Source organism: Neodiprion fabricii, chromosome 1 (assembly GCF_021155785.1).
Source record: "Neodiprion fabricii isolate iyNeoFabr1 chromosome 1, iyNeoFabr1.1, whole genome shotgun sequence".
NCBI lineage: Eukaryota > Metazoa > Arthropoda > Insecta > Hymenoptera > Diprionidae > Neodiprion > Neodiprion fabricii.
This window is the reverse complement of record NC_060239.1, coordinates 6637444-6665021: the sequence shown is the minus strand read 5'-3', so window position 1 is coordinate 6665021 and position 27578 is coordinate 6637444. Positions and strand designations below refer to the sequence as shown.

Here is a 27578-nt window from a genome sequence, read left to right as displayed (position 1 = left end):
TTTACGAGTATATTGTGATAATTTATTCATGAAGTACGATTTTATTATTACAAAGTTACATAAATAAATGTGGATTGGGAATTTCGCGTTTAGGATTTTGATACACAGTCTGCAACTGCACGTGGGACGGAATAAGTTAAGATAATTAGGAATAAAAATTAGAGGCAAGAATAAAGAATAATAAAAAAAATAAAATCAAACATAGTAACTATAACGTATAAATATTATCTACACATACGTATGAGAGCGTATATTCAAATCTCTCAGCAAGAAATCGGAAAGTGAACTGAAAATCATTTGTGTTCATTTTCAGGGATGGATGGAACCTCTTTCAGAGTAGTCACCACACTCAACGCAATAAAAAAATGAACATGATCGGTTAATTAGGCATCATAATTATATCCGAGGCAGAGGGAAGTCAATCAATTTTACCCAACGCTATTACGGCAAAAAAGTCACGAGTTGCAGATAAACATAATTATACCTTCTTCAAAATCTGCCTTCCTTCGTTAAAGTATTGAAAAATTATTATTATCTTCAAACAGCTGTCGGTTTGCGTTACAGGGGAAAAAAAAAAAAAAATAGGTAAAAACGTACAAAAACAAAAAATGAAAAAAAAAAACTCCAGATTCTGTGATTTGGACAAGTTTTAATGCGACTTAACACCTAATCTCCTAATCCTTGTATACTTTGTTAGTGTCCTGCGACTTGGGTGAGTTTGTGGCTGATTCCTGACCGATGCTGTTCGACGGTGTCGAGGACTCGGGTCGGTCGTGGAGGTAGCTCGTACCCCGGGAAGCGCCCGGGGCTGCGGTGCTGTCGTAGAAATAATCCCTCGGTCGATAGTATCTGGGGAAGCAGAAAAAAAAAAAATGTTTCTCTTTTCTTGTTGGAATAAAACAAGAGAAGAAAAAAAAGGGGGGAAAACGGAAAAGAAGAAGAAAGAGGAGAAATAAAATGAAAAAAAAAAAAAAAAAAACGCCACAAAATAAGCCGTGCGAAATTTTGCGGAACAAGTTATCCCTCTTCGAGATTCCTCGCAAGGTTTAAGTTCACCGTCGCTCTGCAGAGCAGTGAACATGATCGTAAAGCAGCCTCAAATACCGATGAAGTTACCCGACGATCTTTAACGCCGACGGGTTAATCGGCCCGTAATAAATTTATACAGAATATTTCAAAGTATAAACCGACGAGGCGCGAAAGCGCCCGGGCTGGAGCTTAATCACACGCTTTAGCGTAACTCGGTGCGAGATCGATTTCCGATCAAGACCTCAAGGCGAAACGCTTGTTACTTTGCAAACAGCCCGTTCGTCTGACGACTCAATTCTGCAGGAACTTGGTGAAATAATTATCGGCATGGATCGACCGATCCGCCAATGCGATTGGAAATTGTGAAACATTGCGTATTTTCAAAAAAAATTTGCAAAATTGCGAATAATTTGCGAATTTGCAAAAAGTCTGGCACTGTTAAAGGCCAACCGCCGATCCCTCACCCTGGGTCGCGATCTCGGTTGAAGTCCCTGTCCCTCCAGTTGTCCCTGTCCCTGTCTCTGTCCCTGCTCCCGGCGTAGTTCCAGGCGCTGGCGTATCCGCGGTCGTATCCCGGTCCCCAGCTTCCAGACGACCCTGAAGCAAAGTATCCTCCGCCTCCGCCCGCCGCGCCGCCTCCGTATCCGATGCCACCAGCGCTGCCTCCCCTGCTTCCGAATCGGTCGTAGATGTAGCGATCGTCGACGGCGGGTTTCCTGCTGTAGATCCTGTCATAGGGATCGTACCTGTCGTAGGACTGCTCGTACCGATTTCCGTACCGGTTGCGTCGGTCGTATCGCGGCACGTACGGATCCTCGTAGTAGCTTGGCCTCCTGGATGGGCTGTAATACCGGACGTCCTCTCGGCTCTCGTAAGGGTAGCGAGAATCCAGATTGTCGTATCCGTTTCCCCGCTCGTAATAACCTCGGTCGTAGTTTCGGTCGTAGCCTGGATCTCGATCGTAGACTCGATCGCGGTCGTAGCGATTCTCGTATCTGGGGAATTCCAAAAATTTTTTACAACTTTCTTCGCCTTGTAATTGTATGCATCTGCGAAATAGGAACTTTCCGTCTGAATAAAGGATACGAGTACCTATAAGGTGGCATTTTTGTCTCTCGTATAGACGTAAGACAGGAGAAAAAAAATAAAAAAACAACGATTGTTCGATGTATAAATTGAAAAATACGACATTTGTCGCTGGACACGTAGAGTCGAAGCAATGACGACAATTCTTCTTCACAATTTCCGCCGAACTCTGCAAAGTTTAGAGACAAAAATTCGTCGTGCGAGATGGATCGCAAAGATCTTGAGAGTGCAATTTGTGAAACAAACAGTTATAATTAAAACTTGAACGGATACCGGTCGCCATAGTAGATGGGCCGTAAATCGTATCTTCCAAATCGATTGTAACGTTGATCGTAATCGTACCCAGGTGACCTGCCTCGATCGTAGTCGTCGTATCGATCTCTGTAGCTGACGGGTGACCTTCGATCCTCAAGGTCGTAGTCGTACCAGTCGTATCGTGGCTTCTGTCTGTACCTGTTGTATTAAAAAAAAAAAAAAAAGCAGACAACGACCGTCAATTAGTGCACAAAATACGACCTGGATCTCGAAGAATAATAAATAAAATTGCGCACATGTATAAAAAGTTTTAAAAGAAAACTTGCCGATCGGATCGGATCGGATTTTAAGAGATACAATCATATAGTTTTTCATATAATACGCAGAGAATTTTGCGAATAAAGTGATTAATACAAGGATAAGCAATGTAACGTTGACACTGGAACGATGATATAAATTAAAACTTTGGCCAATATAACCGATCGAAGAAAGTTACGGTTGAATCTTCTTCCACCCCGTAACGTAAGGTGAGTGTGTTCGTATATCTATATGACGGAATGTATATAGCAGAGAAAAAGTTGCAGGGTGAAAGTATAGAAAAGTTTGGTAATATCTGTCGTGGAAAAACAGCGAGGACTGACCCACGATCAGAGGCGCCGGACGCCGAGGGCTTGTTCGGGTCGCAGGTGATGCATCGTGATTCGAAATAGGCGGCGTCTCTCGGCTCGTTCGAATCCGGACTCCGGGTGCCGATTGTTCCTGAACTCACGGATAAACCGTCCCCGGCGTATCTGCTCGTGTAATATTGGTCGGAACGAGCCTGACGGTAGAGAGCGCCGAGCGCCGACGAGGCTGACGGCGTCGTGTCCGCCCTCGACGTATCCGACGTCGACGGTGACGGCGAACCCCTCGCTCCACCAAGAGCAAGCAATCCCAGGAGGAGCGGTATCTGAAACAGGACATTTGTGGGATTGCAGAGAGTTCGAGGAAACCTCTTCTTTACTTCCTCTCAAAAAAACATCGTCGACAAACAAACGATTCGAGAGATTCAATATCCGGGTAAGCTTAACTAACGCAACCGCTGAAGTACGAAACGCTCTTTTCGATAAGCGATTCGAAATAAAATCGCAATTTTATTTGTAACAATTTTTAAAATTTCGCATCGTAAGTCGATTTGCTACCGATATCAATCGATATTCGGTTCTTCTGTATAAAAAATTGAATAACTGTTTGTCAAAATATCAGTGATCAGACATTTTATAGAGTGAAAGAGAGTAATCTGTCTACTCTATTGACGTTCACGAAGCTCTGGTTATAAGAGTACCAGTAAAATTTTGAAAAAATATATTCCATGTTGAATATTATTCACAAATAAATAAATCATCGAGACCAAAATTAATCCTTCGGACAAAACTCGAAGAGATGCAATTTTAATTTTCTTTTAAACGTGAATGAAAAATTTTACTCACCCATGCATGCAGACGATTATAGAATTTTATAAAAGCAACGAAAACGTATTTTGAAAGAAATTTGCGTCTGTATGTCCTGTTCTGCAAACAATGCGCATATACCTGCCGTATATCGCAAAGTGTACAGCGTGCGTGAAAAAAAAAACTCTAAGTACCTATCTGCATAGCAGTTTTAAGGGTAGTTTCGAGCAGGGGTTGGGGAATGTCGCGTGGAGAATTTTATAGCTTAAAAAAAAAAGATAAAAAAATGTACATAGGTATATAAATATCCCGTGTAAATTGTAAATAGAATTCCCGGCACTGCGGGAAGCGTATAGGTTATACATATACATATACCTGATAGAGGATAATAAAATGCGAGAAAATGCCAGAGAATTTCATTAGCACACCTCGGGCGGTACTATTTTACCACATTTAGATGCTGGTGCAACGTGGAGGACATCAGCGTAGTTACGAAAAACGGTATATCCTCGACAAAAGGTGATAGAAAAACACTACGATTAATTGTCAAATAAATTTACGGATAAGTGAAACAGGAACAAAAAATCAAAATTAATAATTTAAGAAATTAATCGTGAACGATGAATTCTTCGAAATTTCAATTGCTGTTTGTGAGCGAAAAATTTCAGTGAAAAACACTTTCCACGGTCAGACGGTAAGAGTCACGAAAATTGCTGGTTAGTTTTTACGCAATTCAAATCTATCGTACCTACAAGCTTGTTCAATCGAGAAATGAAACTCGAATATTTACATTGAATCGTGTAATTCCTTCCAAAAAAATTCAAAATCACCCGCCATGGAAAAAAGCTACAAATAAAAGCGCAACGGTAAATAATGAAATAAAAACACAGAACTAAGGTAAAAAGAAAAAACAAACAATTCCATCGGTATTTGAAAAATTCTGAAATCTGAATAACTGTTGAAAACGTATTCAGAACTTACGACGATAATTTTGTTCATCTTTTTTTTCCCAACGGTTTAATTCCTGCTAAAATTGAATCGTTCATTGCATTATACTGAAAATTCGAATCGAATATTTTTATCCAAATGTGTTCGTCGCTCCGAGGCAAAGTGAAAATCAAGCTGCTCCACCTCATCCATTTTCCGAACGATTTTATACCGCACACCGCAAAGTGCACAAGCTTGCGCCATTTTCCTGTCAAGTACGGATACCAAATTGGAGAGTTGAGGCAGGTTAGGTCAGACTCGGTTTCGCGCTGCTGTGGAAATTCTCTTTCGAATCGAACAATTTTACTCGATTTCACCTCATTCCCCAAACTTTTATCGTTCTATTTTACGCACATCATGCAGACCTGTGAGTTTCCAACTCAGCGTGCGATAAACTTTCAAATAAAATTTACGCCAGATTTATTCGCGTTCGCTTTCATCCGCCGCGCATAATCAGCTGCCGAATATCAACCGCAGCGCGCTTTACGCAAATATACTTACGTCGAAATTAGGGCGAAATGGATATTATTGCGAGGAGTCCTAAAACCATTATGTCAGACAATGAGGAGTGTTTATTCTTCTGGAAAGTTGATCGCGATTCCAATCATTGTTGTAGCCGATTTAGGCCGCGGGATTATTGATCAAGGGTTCAATTACCATGGTTTTCAAATAGCCGTGGGGTTAATCCGTACGATCTTTGTACAAGAAACGATAAGCCATTTTTTTAATTATTGAAGAAAAATTGAACTGAAGGCAGTAAAAAAAAAAAAAAAAGACAGATAAAACGTTGAAAACGAGATACGATTTCAGATTAACCGCGTAAATTATACTTCGGCAGGAGTCAGACACCTTATTTTACGACTTAGATGCCACGCGGCGAGGGGAAAGACGATTTATTTCACCACTGTTAAATTTCCACCAATATATTTTCAGGCTTAGGTGTGAGATATGACCTTACGATTGTTTATTCAAACCAATTTCGATTTCCATTAACAAGGTGTATTCGTTTATCTGTACCCAGTCGAATTATAAAGCGGTTCGAGTCGAGGCTTATTCGCTCTGAGATATTATGCATATTCATTGGTCATTAAGTCGCTGTTATGCCGTGGTAATAATTGCTCTATACGTACACAAGTGCGGTGGTAAGTCAAATGTACGTGATGTACTACCGTTAAATGCGGGATAGGCAATTTGATGCGCGCGTTTTCTTCCGTCAACGAGCTTTTCCACCCCCTCACCATTTTATTGCGTGCACGATGAGGATTCATAATACTACACGTTCGCACGAATAAGGTATCGCCGAAACCTGCGAGAATCGAATCGCTTGTTCAACTTCCGTTTGCAAATTGGCCCCGGTCACTCTTTTATTTCATCGAATGCCGCAATTGTCCCGAAATAAAAAGTATTATTGTTTCATGTTTCCTTTTCCTTTTACAAATCGAACTCAAACAATCTGCAATGTTTCTTCTTCCGAGTCTGGACAAAGGATCGAAAAAGCTCTCTTCTTTCCAGCTTCCGGGTCGCCGCGGGTTCTTCTTTCGTTAATCATTCACCCGCATCGAATCGAGTCAATTTCTCCAATCACCATTTATCCATGTATGTACGATTGCACCGAGCTCGTTTCGCGGACCGTTTGCCGTTCGACGGGTTAAAAAAAAAATCGCTGCGCCCATCCGGTTAACTCTCACTTGAAAATTCTTTCTCTTCCATGTATATCCTACCTTGTACATTGGAGACAGAGATGCCTTTGTCATGTAAAAATGATACCCCGACAGGAAATGAAACAATCGCGATGAATTCAAATCATTTTCCGCTTACCGGATGATAATCCACCTCTTTATATATATATACATATATATGTATGTATGTATTATTTATACGCAGTAGGCGAAATTTCGAAACTCATTTTTCAATATAACCGAAACTAACAAATCCACGGCAAAAAAAAAAACTAGAGATACGAATCGCTCACGGTCAAAAGCACGCGTCACGCGATGTGAATCGACGGCATTGAAACGTTTTCACATATTTCACAAACGACTTGTTACTTGCGTATATACGCCACGCATTTACATCGCTTCCGAAAAATCGAGGCTTGCTGTAACAAGCTCGTTTTATTCGCCTTATGTCGCACGGAGATAAAGGGCGAGGCGAATGCGGCAAAACGCACTTTGTCACCAAGTACGAATGCAAATTTGCAGTCACCGCGTGCATCGCCGACGTTATATTAATGCGGCGAAACGGCGCGCGTTGCATCGCCTTCACCTCGCTTGGTAAACTCCGCACGCCGTGTTTCGCATCCTCGACTGACACGCGCCAATGTAACGAGCTCAAACGCGAAATCTAATTAGATACCCGAATTCTTGGAAGGCTTTGGAACAGCGTTTTGCGAATTAGCGGTGTGTTCCTATTTTCAAGGCAGTATCGAGAGTTTCTGCAAAATTCAGCCCCGAATTACGAGAAAGTGCGTTAATCGCGTGTGCGTGTAAACTTTGGAGTTTAAATCGTAACGGGAATCAACTATACTCGAATATTTAAGAGTTCTCTAAAAGCTACCTGTTTTCTTGGAATTATTGAGATAAGATCACATGTTAGAAATATTGAAATTTAACCTTGAATTTATCCAATTTCAAATTACTTTAGACAAACTTTTCATCGTTGAGTAAAAATTTATGCCGTTATAAATTTACTCGCCAATGATATATTTGCAATAATTACGATTAATCCGATAATTGAGCAAGATTTTTTCCGACTCGTTCAAAGAACACCAATCGTTCGAATTCAACGTTCCGCACCAATCGAATTGCGTTTACTTAAGACGGTAGTTTAAATAACATCGATAGCCGTAGCGATTCGCGCAGTACGAGCGTCAATTGAATGCCGTTTCGAGCAACAAGACATCGATAAGAGAAAGAGGTTACGGTATCGATTGCCGTTCACCGGTATACCACCATATATATCGGGATAAGCCGCCGTTCGGCATTGCTTTGTTCTCTCATCTCCTTCCCGGCACCCCGAGGGTTTTCCTCTTTTCTTTCTTACTTTACTTTTCTCAACCTACCCGACCAGGACCAGACTCCTGAGGTTTTAAGATGGGTTGAGATACGTATCATATCCTCCGCATTTCGCGAAAAACAAACAATCGAGAAAGCTTGCAGAACCGAGGCTGCAACCCTCCGTAATTTAACCCCCCCCTCCCCAAAAGCAGATTGTTTATCGAGCTTTTCCATTCAATGCGCAATTATTTCTACACTATTATTTACTGTTTACGACAGTGTTCCTTAAGCTGTGTAAAAGTCACCTACTTATGACGTGTGTAAAAATTGAATAACCCAGAGTATGCGTATGCGTGTGTAGAACGCGAAACGCGGTGAGACGAAACTAGAAATGTTAATGCACTTCCGGGACACGTACGACGACAAATCAGAGGCTTTTTGTGTCGGTCGGTAGCGCTCGCTTGGGGGCGGGAAAAAGGTGAACTTTTTTTGTCCACCTCCTTTTATTTACCCCACTTGTTTTTTTGTTTTTTTTATTTTACTCCATCTCTCTTTTCCCAAACGCGAAAGAGTTCAAGGTACTTTGTCAGCGAGGGCACACTCGTTCATTCATTCATCCATTCGTTCACTCGCGAAACTCGCGGTTGGTCTCTACTCTGCCTGGACCGCGGTGCCGGATATAATAGGAGCGGAAATGATGTCACGCGAGAGGCGAACGCGGCTGCAGCAGGTCCTCGTACAATAACCTCGTGTTTGGCATTCCCCTCAACTGACCATTATTTTATTACCTCTCCAACGCTCGCGGTGTACAATAAATGTACTTCCTTTGTCGGTCGGTGAAGCTCTGACACTCAACCTCCGCGGGTGAATTTATTATTTCATGTATCTCGTATAAGTATCTCGTGTAAGTTCGCATTAATTTGACGCTCATTAGGACGCCTCTCGCCCTTCAATTTATGCGTTTCGGGCTGGCGGCGTCAAGATCCCAAGGAGAGAACAGTTTCATACTCAAACCCGATTTTATGGCGCGAGGTTGGAATTGCGAATTTGAAACGTTTCGAAAGCGCCAAATTTCGAATTTTATGGTGACGTAGGTTGAAGTCGAGAAATCGAACTTTGACGAAATGCTGAGAGATCCGAAAGCACAAAACACCGAAAGGGCGTAATTACGACAAGTTAAAGTTCGGAAAGCGCGAAAATGAGAAAATTTAAAAATTTGGAAATATCGAAATTTCGAATGATCGAAGATTTTCAGTTCAGTGAATTTTTGGCTTGGTGAAATTTCACCACTTCGATCTTTCTTTGTTTTGGATTTTCGATATTATTACTTACGAAATTCTGGTTATTCTGCTGATCGGTTTTTGCTGATTTTTCACACCCAATCGTTGAGTAAACTACGTTGTCCGAGTATATTCCAACTTTCTGAACTTTGCTCTATCGTGACTTGAATTTTCGGAATCTTGCATTTCGGAAGTTTTGACCGATTCGAAACTTTGTTGTTTCTTCAAAGTTTCATTTCTTCGCTTCAAGTTTCTTCACCAAATACTTCGGAACTTTTAAAATTCGGAATTTCAACCCCTCCCCGATGTCACAGCACGTTTCGTCACATCTTGTCACCCGGAAGGATTTCCCAAAGGAAATTCGGGAATCCCGACATGCGCCACACTAGATTCTTTGAATCTACGTACCGCGAAAGATCGGATTAGCCAGTAATTAAAACGAGGCGTATGGGTCCAGTTTCCTTCCGGCCACGGTGGTCATGCATGGCACAAAACGTGCGAGCGTAAAGTATGCATGCCGGGGGGCAGAGCCCAGGGTTCGCTTACGGGTCACGCATCTTTGACCGCTTTGTTCGCGCTCAATGCTCGGTAATTACTGCACGCCGCCCTCTCTTCCAGTACCTACATTTATCCCGTACAAAAAGAGCGGGCAAAATTACACTTACTGAAAAGGTGAAAACCAGCTCGCAGGTATTTTCTTATATTTCTTCTTTCCGCGAAAGGATTTACATTAACTGGCTGTTTCAAAGTTTCATTTTTTTTTTTTTTCCTTTTCACTTCTTTCGCCGGGATATAAAAGGACTTTGTAAAAACAATTTGGTAGGATGGAACAAAGACAAGGAGAATTAAGGATGTATCAAACGTACAGTCCGGTCAGAGAATTTTTCAAACAGAAATGCGATGTAAAGCGAAGGCTTGAAACGCCAACTAAAGCGAATCGAGATAACGGACTTGAAAAAATATTACCTTAACACGGGGAAAAAAAATGTTTAAAAACAGAAATTTCATCTACAACAGTACGATTGTAGCAGTAAATAAAAAGAATAACGTTACAGTACGACTTTGACGTGATCCCGTTGTCGATACATTTTTATGCAAAGAAAAATTTGTTATCAAATCTTTCCACCGCTGCGATTTTTCTATTGTGAGAATGATTTAATACCGCGATCTCTTCGGTATTAAATAATTATGCCATCGTAGCTGAAAATAATGTTTTTTTAAAAGAAACATATTCCGTTCTGAAGGAATATTGTTAGAAGAATTTCAACTCGGATAGCTTCATTTGCGCCTTCGAACCTCCGTTACATGATATTTCTGTCATTACAGCTGTTTAACCGGACTGTACATTTGGTAAATTCTGAAGGGGGGAATTTCGGTGTACCGAGGATACAAAATTACATACCGTTGAATTCCGACTCGTGTATTCGAGAAGATCCCCAACCGAGTTGCAGGCTTAAGGCAATTTTGGGGAATTGGATTTCTTCGAAAATCCTAATTTGGGGTTGGAATAACAGTCGCGTGTACGTTACGTAGTAACAATGAATATTATAATTATATCATGGCTGAACGAACGAACCCGCAGCGGAGTATATTATAACCGAGAAGCTAAACGAAGGTAAAAGTAATCAGCATTGTGAGAGGGAAATTAATTAACCCGAATCAAGTTGAATCAGCGACAATTATCGCGGTTTGTGTGGAATCGTAATTACGAAATTGATTTGCTCAAATTATACCCAATTATAACAAATCCGTACAACCGCGTGCCTGATCATAAATTACCGCGCATGTCGTTAATTAATCTTGAATGCGGTATTATATCCGATTGCTGCCAGTTGAAAACCGCACTTCCTTCCCTGCGTCGATGAAACATCCCCGCAGGTTCAATCAACGATCCTGATATCAGTGCGCAAATGATAATTGCACATTTCCAACAACTAGACACCGACTCGCTAACCTTGTCTTCATTTTCTACAAGTATTCTTTTGTTAAAAACGAAGAGGAAAACAAATCCGCGAGACAAATCCTTCCTTTTTTCGATCCACTCATTTCTCCGAGCCGTTTCTGCGGTATAACGACATCGACGAGCATAAAAAGGGAAAGAAAATCTAACCCGAAATATAGCTGGCCGGATAATCGGCGCAGCTTTGCGACGTCGTTCTGGTAAAATTAGAACAACCATCAACGTTCCCGTGGAACCGCCGTTCAAGAATTTACCTGATACTTTGAAAACTCTCTTCAAAGTAATAAAAGTCACGTTAGAACGCCTAGTAAAAGTCTTTCTTTTAAGAATTCACCTTCGCATCGGCTTGTGATTACTATAATCGAGTTTTTGTCACTCGTTGCGTCGTTGCTTTTCAAGATTCACTAAAAGGAATCTGAAAGGGAGAAGATACTTTGTCTATACGTAATAATCGAACACTAGCGGTTGGTTAAAACAATTACTTGTCGACGTTATAATACCGGAGTGGAATTGTCCGGATAAAAGTACGTTTTCGTTTCTGTTTTCTGAAATAATAATCGCACGGCTTCGCGCAGTTGGTGAAGCAGGGCTTTTGGGTTTTTCTGCATAGAATTATTCCGGCAACGAATTGTCCAAACGGCGTTGAAATTCGGGGCTCGAAGAAGTTCGAAGGGTCGAGATATCGCACCGAGCGTTAATCCCGGGACGGAAATGAGATTTTTTTTCTCCGAAAGAATATAGCACGTGCCCCGATCGGCCGGTTATATTTCTGCCGGGCCTAATTCCCCCCTCGCGGTGTCAGATAAGGGATGAACATTAACAGGGGATAAAGGAGGAAAGTTTTAAACAATCACATGCAGGCTGGAAGTTCATTAACAGAAGCCATTCGGCACATGCAGAGGGCCACGCGTTAATGGAGGCCCGATAAAGCTCTGCCTGATTAATGCAGCCGAGTGTCAGATGTCGGGAACTTTGCCGGGGAGTTTGGAAAACTCCGGAGGGTTTCGGAGGGATCCTCGTGACTCGGCGAAACGGCCAGCAGCACGGTTACACCCGTACCTATATCGTGGCAAAAGATGAAACAATCAAACTGGAAGCGTTCAATCAGCCCGGCGCAATTTCCTGCAAGCTCCGAGAGCGGAGCTTTCTTTAGTTCCTTCCGCTGGACGCCTTGCAGGCACTATTTCAGTATTTCAGTACTCGAAGCGCGGCGGCTGATCTATGAGGAAAAACGGTTTACAGTGCCAGATAAATGCGCACTCGATTTTAAGCCACGGCTTAGAGCGGGATGAAACCCTCTACGGCGATCGGATGATTGCTCCGTCCTCAATTAGAAAGAGTGCTAATTCCTGTTCCACTTCTAGACTGCACTACTGACTGGATACGAAAGGCGTCCGTCTTCGCTCGTCGCCCTTGAAAGGAGATCGGAGAATACGGAGATTCATCGTGGAAGTAATTGCCGAGAGGAACCGAAGCTTCGTCGCTTCGCGGATCGTTATCAATCTATCTCTTCTTTCATCAATTTTCACCTTTTCTCGACTGTCCGGAGCGAAAGAAATTTCTCGAACGTTAACTCCGTGAACTCGTTGAGGATCTTATTCGTTATCTTGATTTCGGAAGGGCGTGTATATATTTTCATTTCGTTCCGCGACGCGCGACACGTCTGGTCTAAACAATTATAACGTCGGTTGATCGAGAATCGATACTTTTTCTTCCTTTTATTACGATTTAGCAGTAGGTGGGATATTTATCAAATTATTACATCCGTAAGCTACGATCAAGATCTCTGTGAAGTATGAAAATAGAAAACAGTGGAATTATGATCTTGGATACCGATATTTTACTTCATATCGCTACAAAATTTTTCGGAATATAGTAGATTTGTCAGAGTTTGCTCAACGAAAACCAATTTTATCCGGACAAATATTTCCTACATTTTGACTACAACAATTTTCTTTTATTACATGTCATTTGGGAATCTATCAATACATAATTTCATAAATATGAATACCAAGTGGTAATATTGATTAAAATTGACTACCGAAACAAAGAATCTGTTTCAGCAAATGTGTAGAAAACGGAAATCTTATAATAAAATAACCAAACGCATCGAAATTTTACCTATCAACAAGCTATAAGTACGCGTATTTTTCAAAATTACGAACGTAGTTCAGTTCCATCAGAGCGGTCAAACCGATGGTTTTAGAACGTCGGTTAGAATCCCTCTGGATTGCTGAATTGAACGACTCGGGTAACTTCGGGTGAACGAATCAAACGCTATTGAGCAATGGCATTGGTCGATCGATTGAAGGCAAATAGAAAAAAAAAAGAAAAAAAAAAAAATTCAAGTTCGTACTCACCATCGTCTATTCGCCCCGCAGTCACTGACACCGGTGGAAAATTTGGTCAAACGTTCACTTTACGGTTATGCGAATAATATATTATTATTAGCACGGATTCCCAGACGTAGAGACGCTAAGATCCAACTAGCATCGCCGATCCTCGGCGCACAATTCAGAGTCCTATACTCGTTTGGACAGGTTTTTAGCGCAGGTTGGTCGTTTTATAGGTTCCGGTAACCTTGCCTGTCTGCCCCCTCCAGTCAGCGCCCTGAACAACCTGTACATCCCATGTGTCGAGTGTATTAAACTGCACGATGATCCAATCCAGCCGGCCAAGTTCGCGGTTTTTTTTTTTAATTTTACTTCTTCCGTTTCAGCGCAGCTTCCTAGTCTTGTTTACGATACCGGCTTTAATACGTTTCTCGCGACGATACGTTCCCCCAACCAACTTCTTTTTCCAACCATTTAACAAGTCCGGAACAATGACGGGACGAATCGACTTGGACCGATCGGTTCGTCCTGCGACGAGTCGAGGAAAACCGTCCGAACTCGTCCCCGGTGAAATATCGCGAAAGTCGGTGCAGCCGCTGGAGCAGATTCCAGATATATACCTGTAAGTATGAAAATTTACGTCAGGGAGAAGACAAACAGACCGGTTTAATGGCGCTCGTTAATTATAACTTTCTGCAGTCGCAGAAAGACATTTCTCCCCCGCTTTTTTCACTCTCGGTCAATTTTTCGTACCCAGCGAATCCCCGACGTCTGGGTGTGTTATATATATGCGGCTAATTTATACCTGTAACATAGAGTTGACGCAAGGTTGAAATGTCTACGGGGGATCGGAACCGTGTGAAAGCGGCCGAATTTTTTGCCCACGAATTCACGTCAGTTTGGTGCCCATGCAAGGTGACTGAATTCGAATGGATCGACCGGAGAACCGGATGTGGAAAATTGTGGGACGGACCTGGGGTGTCACGGTTCGCGTCTCCAGAACTAAATTACGCATTGTCGACCCAAGTTCCGATGTCCAGGTCCATGTATGGCACACACGCGTCCTATCATGCGTTCGTTAATTTATCAGAGGTCGATGTATGTACGAATGCTGTCGAAAGTGCGGGACCGCGGCGTAGGATTATTTCGGTGATGAAAAACTGCCCGGAGAGACAAGGCATAGAGTGCGAATTCGATCGAAAGAGAAAATTGGAAGACCGATATGACGGAGCCGTGATGACATTGCGCATTTAAGAAGTTCTGAAAACGTCAAATTCCCAATATTTTGTTGGTGAAACTTGAAGTAAAGAACTCAAACTTTGACGAAACATCAAAGTTCCGAACGGACTAAATACCAAAAGGGCGTAACTCCGACAAGTCAAAGTTTCGAAAGTGCGAAAATGAAAAATTTTAATATCTGAAACATCGAAATTTCGAATGATCGAAGATTTTCAGTTCTGTGAATTTCTCGCCTGGTGAAATTTCACCACTTTGATCTTTCTTTGTTTTGGGTATTTGATATTTTGACGTTCGGAATCCGGTTCTTTCTGATTTTTGGGTTTTCGGATTTTTTACGTCCACTCGCTGATTAAACCACGCTTTGCGAGTATATTTTGATTTTTCGGAATTTTTCTGTATCGTAACTTGACTTTCGGAAAATATTGAGCCTAATTCGGGTTTCCGACCATTCGAAACTTTGTTGTTTCTTCAAAATTCGATTTCTCTATTTCAAGTTTCACCGGCTGATAATTCGTAATTAGGCGCTTTCGGAACTTTGAAAATTCGAAACTTCAACCTCGCATCGATTTGCACAAGAATATACCGTGTAGAACTGAGCTTCGAACAGGTACGGCAATTAGAGAAACGTTGCGAAACTTTTGGCAGATTGATCTACGGGTCGAAGCGTTTCCGAATTAGCAAATCCATTTTACAAGCTATTCAATTTTCCCGTATATAATAGACAAAGAGCGAGGTCTTCATATTTCGTAATATAACATCAAAGTGGCGTAACAGGTTGCACAGAGAGGCGAGTCATTATAGCAAAAACATATCTGTAAGCGATGTAACGCACAAGTCTAGAGCGTGTGTAGAGGCGGTGATTGGTAAGAGCAGGAAGTCGAGGAAGACCGCCTTGAAATCGAGTGATTGCCGATACGTGCGTCGGTTAAAAAATAAGAGGCGATCAATTTCATCCTCGATATCACGATCATCGCTCTTCTTTACCAATTTTTATTTTCTTCTCAATTCTTCCAACGAAACTCCCGATCAATTGTGCAACAAATTTCGTTACATTCAAATGTCCCGAGTGTTTATTGATCCGAAAACATCGAGGCGATGCGTCGTTAGCGTCTGGTGATTGCCAGTCATCCGTCGTCAATCATCGACCTCTTCGGTGGTTAGATTCCAAAGCCGATTGCCTCGCGCGTTTGTTCCCTTGTCCGTATCTCCCGCATGTTAAAATATTTTCGACACATCTTGTCCGTGCAACTAAATCTCAATCAGTACCTAAGCTGGTTCGGCGGACGAGCATTGTTTGCAAATTTAGCCACTCTGTAGATTTCTGTTGTACGTTTTCATTCACGGTTTTCAACATCCTTGACCAGGTTTGGTCGCATCCTCTTTTATCGACGTCTGCCCGGACGAGTATTACATCCCTGAAACACGCCCTGCGGTGAGTGATTACCCCGTCAAAATTGCCGCTCGTTACTTGACAGTGGGTCAATACGCGAGTAGTCACGTCCAGTACGTACACCGCACATTAGCACGCATCGTTACCCAGCCTTACACATTTCTTCATCTTGCCGTGGCTCTAACTCCTGTTATTTAACTCCAGCGCCGTTATAACTGGGCAAAATGATCGTCATCGAAATTTCCGTAATCGATAAACGGATCCGAATATATATTATTAAGGTATTCCTTGCGGGAAGCCGGATATTTCACAATTTTTTTTTTTTTTTTTTTTTTCTGTACAATGTCGTATAAATACTCGCCATTGAAGAAAAAAACTTTAATGCCAAGTTTTAATCCAAAAATGACGACTTCGAAAACAATTTAATTTATACAGCACTTTATGAGATTACGTGCCGACCACATTTCCGTTTAATAATTTATATACTGATTAATTCTAGATCTCCGATACGATCTTCTTTGACGCGTGTAAAAAATTCTAAAGAATGCGTAACGATGTTTAAGAAAATAATAATCGTAAAACGTGGAACAATCTCACAACCAGAAGAATTTTCTTTTCTTTTTTCGGGCCCTTCTTATGCCCCCGCAGAATACTGCCCTCCGCGCAAGGATTACTTTGATCGATTGCTCAAGAGGAACCGGATTCAAAGAGGCGGTGAGGATTGACCAGCTGGCATGCGTCGCAGTTCTTTGAACTTAGAGGAATAAGCGTGGTATATCAGGTGTCAGGTGTGCGAACCTTCGAAAGCTTTACCCCGGCGTAACGGCGTGGCGCGATGGAAGCTTTTCTCTGAAAAGTTGATGCAATTTATAAAACTCTTTCTCGTTGAAAATAATAAAAGTAACCCGGATATATGAGTTTTGCAGAACGGTTCTTTTATTGAGCTTTACGGATTCAACGGTTTTGGCAAAGTCTTACATATATACATATGTATATCCCATCTTTTGTGAAAAATTTTTGTACCTGTGTCATCTTTTATAACAATTTATATTTAAAAAAAACTTGACTTTTAAAGTTGCGATTGGCAACGAGTTAAAATCGTGTTTTCCTTTGTGAGTATTTCAGACTATTCAACTTATTTTCCTCCCTTTTAAAAATTTTCAACAATAACCTTGCAAACAGAAAGTACAAAATTATTTTGTTACTAGATTTGCGGAGGAGTCGACAAAGCCGCTTCGTATTCTTATACCAATTATAGATTTCCACGTATAAAACGTAGCGACGCAGACGAACAGCGTGCAAAAATACGTGCTTCCAATACCAAGCATCGAAATTCATTTGGCATCTGTATTTTACGGTTGATCCCAGCGGACTTGGCTAGCTGTACCGTTCATCCGGTGGTTTGGCCCCTCGGGCTGTCTTGCCGAATAAAACGATCTGTTAATTGCCCTCTCGGTATAATTAAGTTCGTACTTTGATTAACTTACCGACCACAGGAACAATTCAACTTGAATACTCATCGGTCGCTAACTCTTTCACGGTGGCAGTGCGAAGTGAAAGAATGAGAAAAAGAGAGAGGCAAGTAAAGAGGGACGGAAAAAAAATCGACCGAGCAAAAAGAGGTGCGAAAATTAAAACTCCTAACGGCACAATAATTGACCAGTCTCCTGTCACAACGTCCTCGTTGAAACTGGCACATGTTGAATGGAACGGACTACTTATCGCCACGTACACGCGTACATGCATACATACCGTGTACGTCAGTTTTATTTCCAACTCCAAAACTTGACCAAAATGATTAAAAGTCGCTACGAATAACAGGTTTCATAAAAAATGGAAACAATTGAATCAAAGCTCAGTTGTGTTGGAAGCTACATTTTTTTTTTTTTTTTACCTTCATTTTTGAAGATTTCTTGCGGTTGATTTTCGATGCGGGTTGAAATTTCGAATTTTAAAACTTCCGAAAGTACCAAATTCCGTTTTTTTGGTGGCGAAACTTGGAGTAAAGAAATTAAACCTTGGGGAAACATCAGAGTTGCGAATGGTCGGAAGCCTGAGGTTCAAAGTTCCGAAAGGGCAAAATTCCGACAAGTTAAAGTTCCGAAAGTACTAAACTGAGAATATTTGACAATTTGAGAAATCGATAGTCCGAAAATTTTCGGTTTTTCTAACTTTTTACACCCACTTCTTGAGTAAACTGTGCTATTTTAACTTTTTAACTTTCGGAACTTTGCACCATCGGAACTTTACTGTTCGAAACTTTACCTCACCGTAACTTGAATTATCGAAATCTTGCATTTCGGAACTTCGAGCCGTCGGGTTTCCGCTCATGCGAAACTTTGTTCTTTCGTAAAAGTTTGATTCCTTTGCTTTAAGTTTGGCCAGCAAGGAATTCGGAATTAGGCACTTTCGTAACTTCCGCTCCTAAAACCTCGCGCTTAGCACACCTTGGTGTACCTTGAGCGAAGGGAAGAGAACACCATAGGATTCTTCAAACGTCGATTCATTGTTCGTTCGCGATCCTCGGGTTCCCAAAATACAGTCGGAAACCATCCCCTCGGCTCATTGTCGGAAGCGGGTAAATGAGGAATGAAGCTCGGCTCCGCCGTTTCGTATCTCTCGTAATTCATCAGCATCGTTGACAACGATATCTTGACAGCCGAGAATTCATAGCCCTAAGACGGCATCCTCTTAGGGTTCGTCCCTCCCCGATATCCGAAATTGTGCTTCGTGTAAGCCGCGTCGTCTCGCAAGCGGAGTAGCAGGGCTGACATTATTCCGCGGGTCCAACCGCATTTAGGCGCAAAAGTAGCCCGCAATATCGCCCACTCGCATTCACAGACGTTAATCAAGCTCCATAAGCGATGTAATCTGTGACCTGGCTCACAATTAATGCGCAACGCTGAGCTGCCTCGCTATCTATTTATCAAACCGACCCAATTATCGCTGGCAATATACCACCTCAATCGAAATTCCGACGGTTCTACCCTTGCCAAAATCACCCCCTTCACCCTGTCCCTTAGGTAATAATTTTCGTCTATCCGTCAGAAATTTCAGCCGCATCTCGAAAGCTCACCGATTCTTCTCACCTGCATTGAAAAAATTCCGCAAAACTTGGTCTATTTTTAAGAATAATTTTAAATCCACCTGCGCTGAGAAAATCTTTTCGGATGGATAATCGCAACGCCGTTCATCTTGCCGTGTTTCAAATTTCGGAAACAAAGCAAGCTGTTGGAATTGTTTTCCCTCTTTTCGCATAGCGGTTTGAATTAATTATCTCGAATAGCCTTCCAAAGATGTAAAGAAAACGTCAGAAGCAGAGGCGCGTGTTCGATAACGGCTGATAATTGAATTCAAAGGGAATATTATGACTGCCGTGAAATTGAGCCTTCACCCGTTTCAAATGCAACCTAAACCGAATAACGGAGCTGAGATGTGGATGAATATACATATATATGCACAAGTTAAATCACTCTTGGAAGCCAACGCATATGCGTAGACCCTTGTTCAAGATTGGCGAATACTTAGTTTCACATTATAAAACTCGCCAGGTTTTTTACCATGCGATAAAAAACAGGCCTTTACCCGAGTTTGGAGAGTATCAGAAATTTATAACCCTCCGCGAACATCGTTTCAGAAAAAATTGTTCAACTTATAACCGTCACTCGAGTGTATTATTTTTTACTTTAATGGCTTCTGTTGGACAAGAACTTCGTTTACGGTATTAAACGTAATAACGCAAACAATTTCAAACTATGAATAACATTATAAATCCCATTTCCATTAGGAAACTATTATTGAGCTCTGGCTGAGTACGTTCGCGTGGAGTGGATCATCAGAGGGGAGAATATACCGTGATGAATTTAAAACTCTGTTAAAATGCGTCGCGGTATGACAACGAGAAGCGAGCAAAGAGCTGAAAATTGATACACACACCCTCCACCTCCTCCGTCCCCCCTTTGCAGGACTGATTTTCGAAACGCTTCGGTATCTTTTTTCAATGGAAATATAAAAACCTTTTCGCTAAATCATGCCTCGATACGCATTCGAGAATTTCAGCGTTATCGGGTGGTGAAAAACGTCGGGTTGTTTATGGGGGGAGGGGGCGGCAAGAAACAGACGAGCGAATGATAAATTACGCGGGACGAAGAAAGGTGGAAAGACAAAGGCGAAGGGTGCTCAACGAGAACCAATTGTAACGATGCTGTACTCAAATCCATTCGCTGCACGCTCCGCTGATCCGATTGTATACAGCGAAGCTTTCCCCGAATATTCAATATCGTAATTGCAAAGTCTCGCGTTCCACGCTGAAGGGGTTCAAGGGTTGGAAAAAAAATTGACGAGCGCGTGCAAAAATACGGTCCTCGTCTTTGTCGCCCCGTATTTCAATTATTTTCCGATTCATAACCTAACGCGATGAAATGCAGGCTGAAAAGAATATTCTGGAGCCTGTTCCATTCTCACTTTTTCATCCCTCGACTCGGCCGTGGTAAAAAGCTAAATGAAATACATTTAATTCAATTTTCCACCCCTTTCCTGACAGGGTTTGTGGGTATTCAACTTTTTCTTCAAACCACTCCCCCTCCACCCTTATCGCAAAGCATTGCGATGCTACGCACACACAAAGGATTGGCCGAGGTAAAAAAGTTTCTTCTTACTCATTTTATTCTCTCACGTTTCCAGTTCCTTTTTTCTCTACACTTTCATTGAATGAAAGAAAGAGGAAGAGGGAGGGAGAAGGGATAGGGAGAAAAAAAAAGAGAGAGCTCGACGAGCCGATTCACTGCAAACCTCAAATCACGTTTCACTTTGTTTCTTATTTCCCGTTCATCCCCCGATCTCTGTCTCATTTCTTCTTATACCTCGTCTTCGTTTTTACGCAAAATGTTACGCAATTTTCGGAGAACCGCGTCGAGCGGTGAAAAACAACCATCGAAGTCTGAAAGCTCTCATCTCCGAATATCACGAGCCCGTTCAAAGAGGGGTTGAAGAGCTTTCGTTCCCGTTGACAAAGCTCCTGATCATGCGAATTATTTTATCCTCGAGAAGAGCCTTTCACATGTTACTACATAACCAGGTATACGTATAGATATGTGTGCACGTAACGCGTCCTCCTTTGTTTCCGAGCTTATCCGCGAGCACCGGATAAAAAAAAAGTACCTCATAAATTCTGTGAAATTTTTGCCGACTATTCGCAACGCATAATTTCCAAATCGTGAAAGGATTGAAACATCGCTTTTTCGCAGTTTATCGTACGTGTCGTGTTCTGGTAGTGGTTGAGAAATTTTACACGGGATTGGGGAAAAAAAGCACAGAAACGGAATTAAATAAGTACGTGTAAGGGAGGAAGAATCCACGTGCGGGGCTTAGAGGAACTTGGCGAGTTAAAGGGGTCAAAGTGCGGTCGTTTCGTTTTATCGCGATACTTCTGAAGATTCTCATATCGCAGCTACTTTTCCCGGGCAATTCCCTCTAGCTGCGGGGGAAGTTCACTTTATGAATCCAAGTGTATATAATATATACATATACGTGTACTTACATATATTTATACGCATTTAGACACAGCAAGTTGCGCGTGTAACGTGTATTAAGTAATAATACAGAGAAGCGGAAAATTACCCGCGGTCACGAGGAAAAGCGGTTCAATTTTTCATGATAAACGTTCCGCTGCTGTCGCTGCCCATTGTCGAACACCCCTCCTTGTCTGCCACTTTGAAGGCTTAGAAACCGCCGCGTCTTTCGCACGATAAGTAAGGTCAACGAATGTTACACACAAAAATGCAAAAGACCAAAAAGTCGACGGGATGAGATCCCGAGAGTCAAACTACCGATAGTTGGAAACGCAGTAAGACCGTAAATACGTAAAGTTATCTTGTAGAAAAATAAAACTTAGGAACGCAAAAATTTACAAATAAATTTACACCAACGTTATTTTTCTTTTTTTTTTTCTTTTTTCTCGAGAGAAAGAGATAGTAGGCAAGATATTGAATTGTAAAAATACCGAAGAGTCAAAAAGTCGACTTTTCATTCACAATTCGAATTTCGGTAGACCGATCACTCGTTATTTAAAAATTTTCGACCAGTCGACTCTTTGATACTTCGGAAATTTTGTCCTCCAACCGAAAACGAAACTCTCTCGTTTCCATGCAAAATTTCGTTCTTCGCATATTATACGCGGTCCGAAATGTGGCCAGGAATAATAACACTTTCGCAGAGTAAAGCTGACGCCGCAGAAAATTATCTGAGCAAAGTTCGTCCAGCAAAATTTATACCCGAGCTTGCTTTGCATCGATGTATTTTTTTTTCAACAATATTCCATCTTCGGTTTTCAAATGCTCCGGTAAACATTCCCAGGTTCTTCGGCGACTCGTTATACGCGGTTGCATTTGCACAGAGAACCGTCAGCTTCTCGCGTTTATCCTCTAGCATGAAGGAGAAATGGATGTCGGTCTAACACAAGTGGACGTTAACAAGGTGGGTAAATCCTGATCCGAGTGCTGCTGTGGAACGCGAGAAAAGTGTGCAAGTCTAGAAGCGGACCGCGTATGACTGGAAAAAGTAAGAAATGGGAATAAGGCAGTGGTTTCGGTGCATGCATGCACTTTAAACGAGAATGCAGGCTTTAAGCTGCTGCACCGGCAGCTCTCCGCATTGAATCGCGGTTGTTGGTTCCTTTCAAACTGCGCGCGTAGCGCACTCGAAGAGAGATGATAAATTGAATTCAATAGATTCGTAGGGGGGAATGGAAAATGGAGGGGAAAAAAAAATATCATCATTTTATATCTCACGTTCAACCTGAAAACTCATTCCGCGTTTACATAATCGCAAAATATTTCAACGAATTAACCGTGTCAATTATTCTGCCTCGTTTAACATCTGCGCGTCATTCATACGAATTTCTATCTCGAATCTTTCTATGAATTATGCAATATTTAGTATGTATAATATGCATGTACATATACGAGTATATTAGACTGGGCCAAAAAAAACGAAGAATTTTTTTTTTCAATGTTACTGTAAAAACATTGTTCATGACGACAAATAAAAATTATCCTGAAAATTTGAGCCCTTAATATTAATATTAAGGGGTGTATCGTTACAGCTATTGATTTTTTAACAGTTACCGCATTTTTTTACCCAAAATCCATCAATTATCAATCTGAAAAATTTTATCAATCCATATTTTTGAAGGAAATTAAATTTCCTACAAAAAAGCTCTATTACTAAAGTGCCTTAAGCATTGATTTGTTTTTTCAAATTTTTGTTTGAATTTTCGATTTTTGTAATTACCAGAAAAATCAATATTTTCATAGATCAAACCATTATTTTTGTGGGAAATTTGATGCTCTACAAAAAAGGTCTCTTAACATTTTTCATGAAATTTACTCCTTTAAAAGTTATTCGACATTGAAATTGTATTGAAAAAACAAATTTAATCACTGAAATACAGATCATAATAGAAAAAGTGCGCACTCCTAGACCACCTTACCCTACATCGTTCTACAAGCACTCGGAAGTCAATCCAAATTCCCCTCGGTTTTGGATTACTCGTTACGTTAGCGAGAGCGCATTTACAAATGTCACCCGAGTGGATTGCCGAGGTTGTTATACCAGGCGAAACCGCAACGAGGCTTAAGCCGCTTTCAAATTACACAAAGGAGCTTCCGCTTGCCTCTGAAACATCAGTCTCGATTCTACATCCCTCTCGTTTTACATCCCTCTCGATTTTACACTCCTTTCAATCACCGTTACATGATTCTAGTAATTCACGACTCACTAGCTTATAGGAGGAAATATAATGTAAAAGTATACACGAACAAATTCTATAAATCTAAGACTGATATGATAAAATGTAACTTCTGATATGATAAAGTCAAAGATTTTTTAACAATAGCATCTTTCGAAGGTGAATTCAATTCGCGATAAAGCAGCCAGAGCTTTACGCTGTATATCTGTATCGCAACAATGGGTAGGTACGTATCGGAAGTGAGAGAAACGTCGGTGGAAAATTAAAAAAAAAAAAAAACGAACAAAAAAAAAACAGTTCTAACCGCGTAATCTCGCGCGGCATCGCGATCCTTGCGTCATAAATAATTTATAACCAGGCTGGTGGGCAGCGTAGAGATTCCCTCGGCAACGAGATTAGCCAGTGTCACTCCGGCAGGTAAACACAAATTTTACAACGGTACCGTAATCGCTTTTTCTGCGTAAACATTTTCGGGTGTATACGTGACGCAAGTATAAAGGTACGTGTCAGAACGAAACTCTCCAACGTAGGTCTTTTAAAAAATGATAATGTGGCAGTAAAAGATTTTGCTTCAGCCTGTAAAGTTGATTTGATATCGCAGTATTTTTTTATTATTTTCTTACCAATTAGAATTCAATCGGGTGTAAACAATTTTCACCCCCATTTTCAAACGGAATACTTTTGGTTAGCTGAGTGAATTTAGTTTGAAACGAATAAAATTGCAGGAACCCCGCGTCGTTTGAATTACGCAAATGCATTTGGACGCGGGTTTCGACGTCACGCGTCGCTTCGTTTCGCCCTATTAGCGTAGAATGAAAATGCATACCTTGTACGAGTCGTCGGACGAAAAGCGGGTACGTGAAGAATTTAACGAGAAAATTGTAGCATGAATAATAATAAAATTTGCCAAGAGAATGAAGGAGCGGTGGAAAGAGAGGAAAATAAAAAGAAATGGAAAAAATATGGTGAAAATAATATACCCGGGAGGATAAAAAAAAAGAAGAAAAAAAAAAGAAAAAATCTTCGTCTGAGATCGTATTAAATTCAACAGCCAAACGAATAATGAGATTCTCGCATATTATACGTATCTAGTATTCGCGAAGATGCGTTGGAATGTGAAAAAAAAAACTATACATTCCTCCAAACAAGTCACCGTTTATAGTTAGTGAAAATTTACTCGAATCGCCATCGGAGAAGAAAATCGCTTTCTGATTTTCAAAGCATCTAAAAATAATTGCGAATCGGATGTGGCTGCAGGCATTTCGAGTGTCTCCGATAATCCAGCGTGCACATCCACACGAGGGGTGAAACGACGATTTTTTTCGTTATGAAGTTAATTTAATATTTCGTGAAACACGACGGGAACGACGCGTGAAGGTAGACCAAGTCGGCCGGATGTACAGTTCTAGTCTCTCTCGACCTGATTCTCGAGTGCGGAACTTCTTCCTTTTTTAATCTCTTTTTCCTTGTAACTGCATTTTCAAAAGCTCCGCAGCTTCGTTTTTATTAAAGAGTATTATGAGACCCATGAACGGGAGATATTGCTTTCTGAAAATCTAAAATCATCGCGGTGAGCATTATTGGGCAATCAATGGGGATTAGCGAAAGCCGATAAAGAAAGGGCGCCGATACTGCAAACAGGACGTGACGTTTTGTCGATTGCGTATATTATATTCTTTTGTCGAGTATGCGTCGGTTGTCAAATAGATATTTTCCCGGCTTGTTTGGTCGAGATTCGGCATTACAATTTGAGGAAACTGCAGTCCGTTGTAGCAGCACGGATGAAATTTATAGATTTTATATTTAAATAAATAAATTCTGATTCTATACATCGAATAATACCAAAAAGTTTCATTTATTACTTGTAAGGTTTGCTTTGCTGTTTTTTACGCTGATAAATAACACCGGTCAACACGAACTTTGAGTCTGGGTTCTAGATGTCAAATTGCGTTTTCTTTCACTTGATTAACAAGAGAGTAAAAATTGCTTTACTGAATAAAGAGTGTTTTTGTTGAAACCGGAACGATATGGCGGATTTTGAGAAAAATTACATATTTTCCCAAATATTTATTGTAAGTAACTAATAAACATACCTCAGTTTCGCATTTAAATCACTTTTGTTCAAAAATTGATTTAATTTAATGCGAAACTCGAGTTTGTTTGTTTGTTATTCACAACAAATGTCTGAGAAAATAGGTAATTTTATATTTTATATTTTATATTCTACAAAAGCATATCTTATCAAGTAAGACTATTTCTTCCGTTATTAGTTACGTGGAAGAAATCGAAATTTTACATCCAGAACCCTGTTTTAAAATTCGTGCTAACCAGTGATCATAACTTGCTAGGATTTGGCCACAAGATTTTTATTTTCGAAATTATCAGATTGATACTATACGCTGGAACAAATTGGAACGTACGACATCTCAAATCAATTAATATCTAAGCTGATTATTCAAGCGAAGAACACAATACTTAAAAAACAGGAACAAACTAGTGAAAACGAGCTTATTGCTACCGGCCAAAATCCTGGTACAAAAGACATCAATGACGAATATCTTATAATCCGAGCTTGCGACACTGACATCATCGGCGCAAAAGCAATTCTCACTTTCGTCGATTTATCAAGGATCGTACGGATCATTTTCCTCCCACTTCGATCAAGTCTTCTCGACGAAAGACAGGATCACGCCAGGATTCTCTCGCTTCAAGCTCCGCTAGGATCAAAGCTCTCGGCAAGTAAAGGAATCAGGTCGTCTCGATCAACTTCTAAAACGGGAACCGTGTTTTACACCGCCGACATCAGCGCAGCAAGCTTGTGAGTAATTTATTTATGTTCTCTGGTGAATTCTTGATACCAGTCGAGAGGCTGATCCACGCGTCGATGATCCTTGCCTTGAGGCGGAAATTACATCACACGCTACGAGTATTCGCGACGGTTCCAGTAATTGGCAGTCACATCTTCCGTTGCAGATTCGCCGTGTGTTCGGCGTTGATCGGTATCGTAATATCGATATTTTACCAGACACGTCGAAGGAAATGGACGGGAAATGAGAATTGCTTTCATTCGCGGTATTTTGCGCATCGTTTATTTCTCTAAAATACGATTGGCGTATTCACAAAACTGGCCATTTGCATTTGGTGTTTTTCGCCAAGCTTGTGCATCCGCTGATAAACTCATTTTCACTAGTAAGCTTTTACTTATCGAGAATTTCTGTTACAGAAGAATCAATCAAACTCAGATTTCATTTCATTCAATCTCGGCTCAGACCAGCGATCAGTATTTATCACGTGCCGAAGAGTTCGACTCTTTTCGAACATCGTTTCGATTGTAATACAATTTCGAGTTTAAAAAGCAAGTGAATAATTTTCTCAGATTTCCACTACACGCAGGGGCTTGTTAATCGGATAGAGAAAATAGTTTGATACTGAGAAGTTGAAGTGTGCCTGTAGAATTGACTTACCGGTGTTGAATTCGAACGTGAGCCGACATCCCGTCGCCTTGCAGGAGAAGAATCGAATCGTCAACCCGTTAACTTCACAACAAAAATGAAGGTGCCATTCGTTTTGCGTGAAAGAAAGAAAGACGCACAAACAAGTCACTGTTTACACACACACTGGACCAACGCAGCTTCGCGTCTGAAACACTTGTTTCCTCGAGATCGGACCGATAAGCACTGAAGGACGCTCGGCAATTTCGATCTCCGATCTTACGACGCATCCACGCATGCGCGCTATCGGGAATATCTTGTACCGATCGTAACGACATTGATCGCGAAGGTCTCGGGCACAACAACAATACACGACAACATTGGATGTGATGATCGTCGAAGTTTTTCATACCCG

General features: G+C 41.1%; 1 protein-coding gene across 2 annotated transcripts; it reads right to left on the bottom strand.

Annotated features, from left to right (window-relative positions):
* On the bottom strand, positions 1-27414 carry LOC124181315 (splicing factor, arginine/serine-rich 19). 2 transcript variants are annotated; one of them, XM_046567783.1, is made up of 6 exons: positions 27197-27414; positions 13384-13976; positions 3012-3319; positions 2458-2568; positions 1494-2024; positions 1-849 (listed from the first exon to the last, which is right to left on the bottom strand). In XM_046567783.1, exons 2-6 carry the CDS (start codon positions 13384-13386, stop codon positions 675-677), a joined length of 1128 nt encoding a protein of 375 aa, XP_046423739.1. In that variant the 5' UTR covers positions 13387-13976; positions 27197-27414; the 3' UTR covers positions 1-674. The 2 variants fall into 2 exon arrangements, with proteins under 2 accessions (XP_046423739.1, XP_046423730.1); XM_046567774.1 differs by lacking the exon at positions 27197-27414 and having other exon boundaries at positions 2389-2568; positions 13384-13798.
* Between the last annotated feature and the right edge of the window lie 164 nt (positions 27415-27578).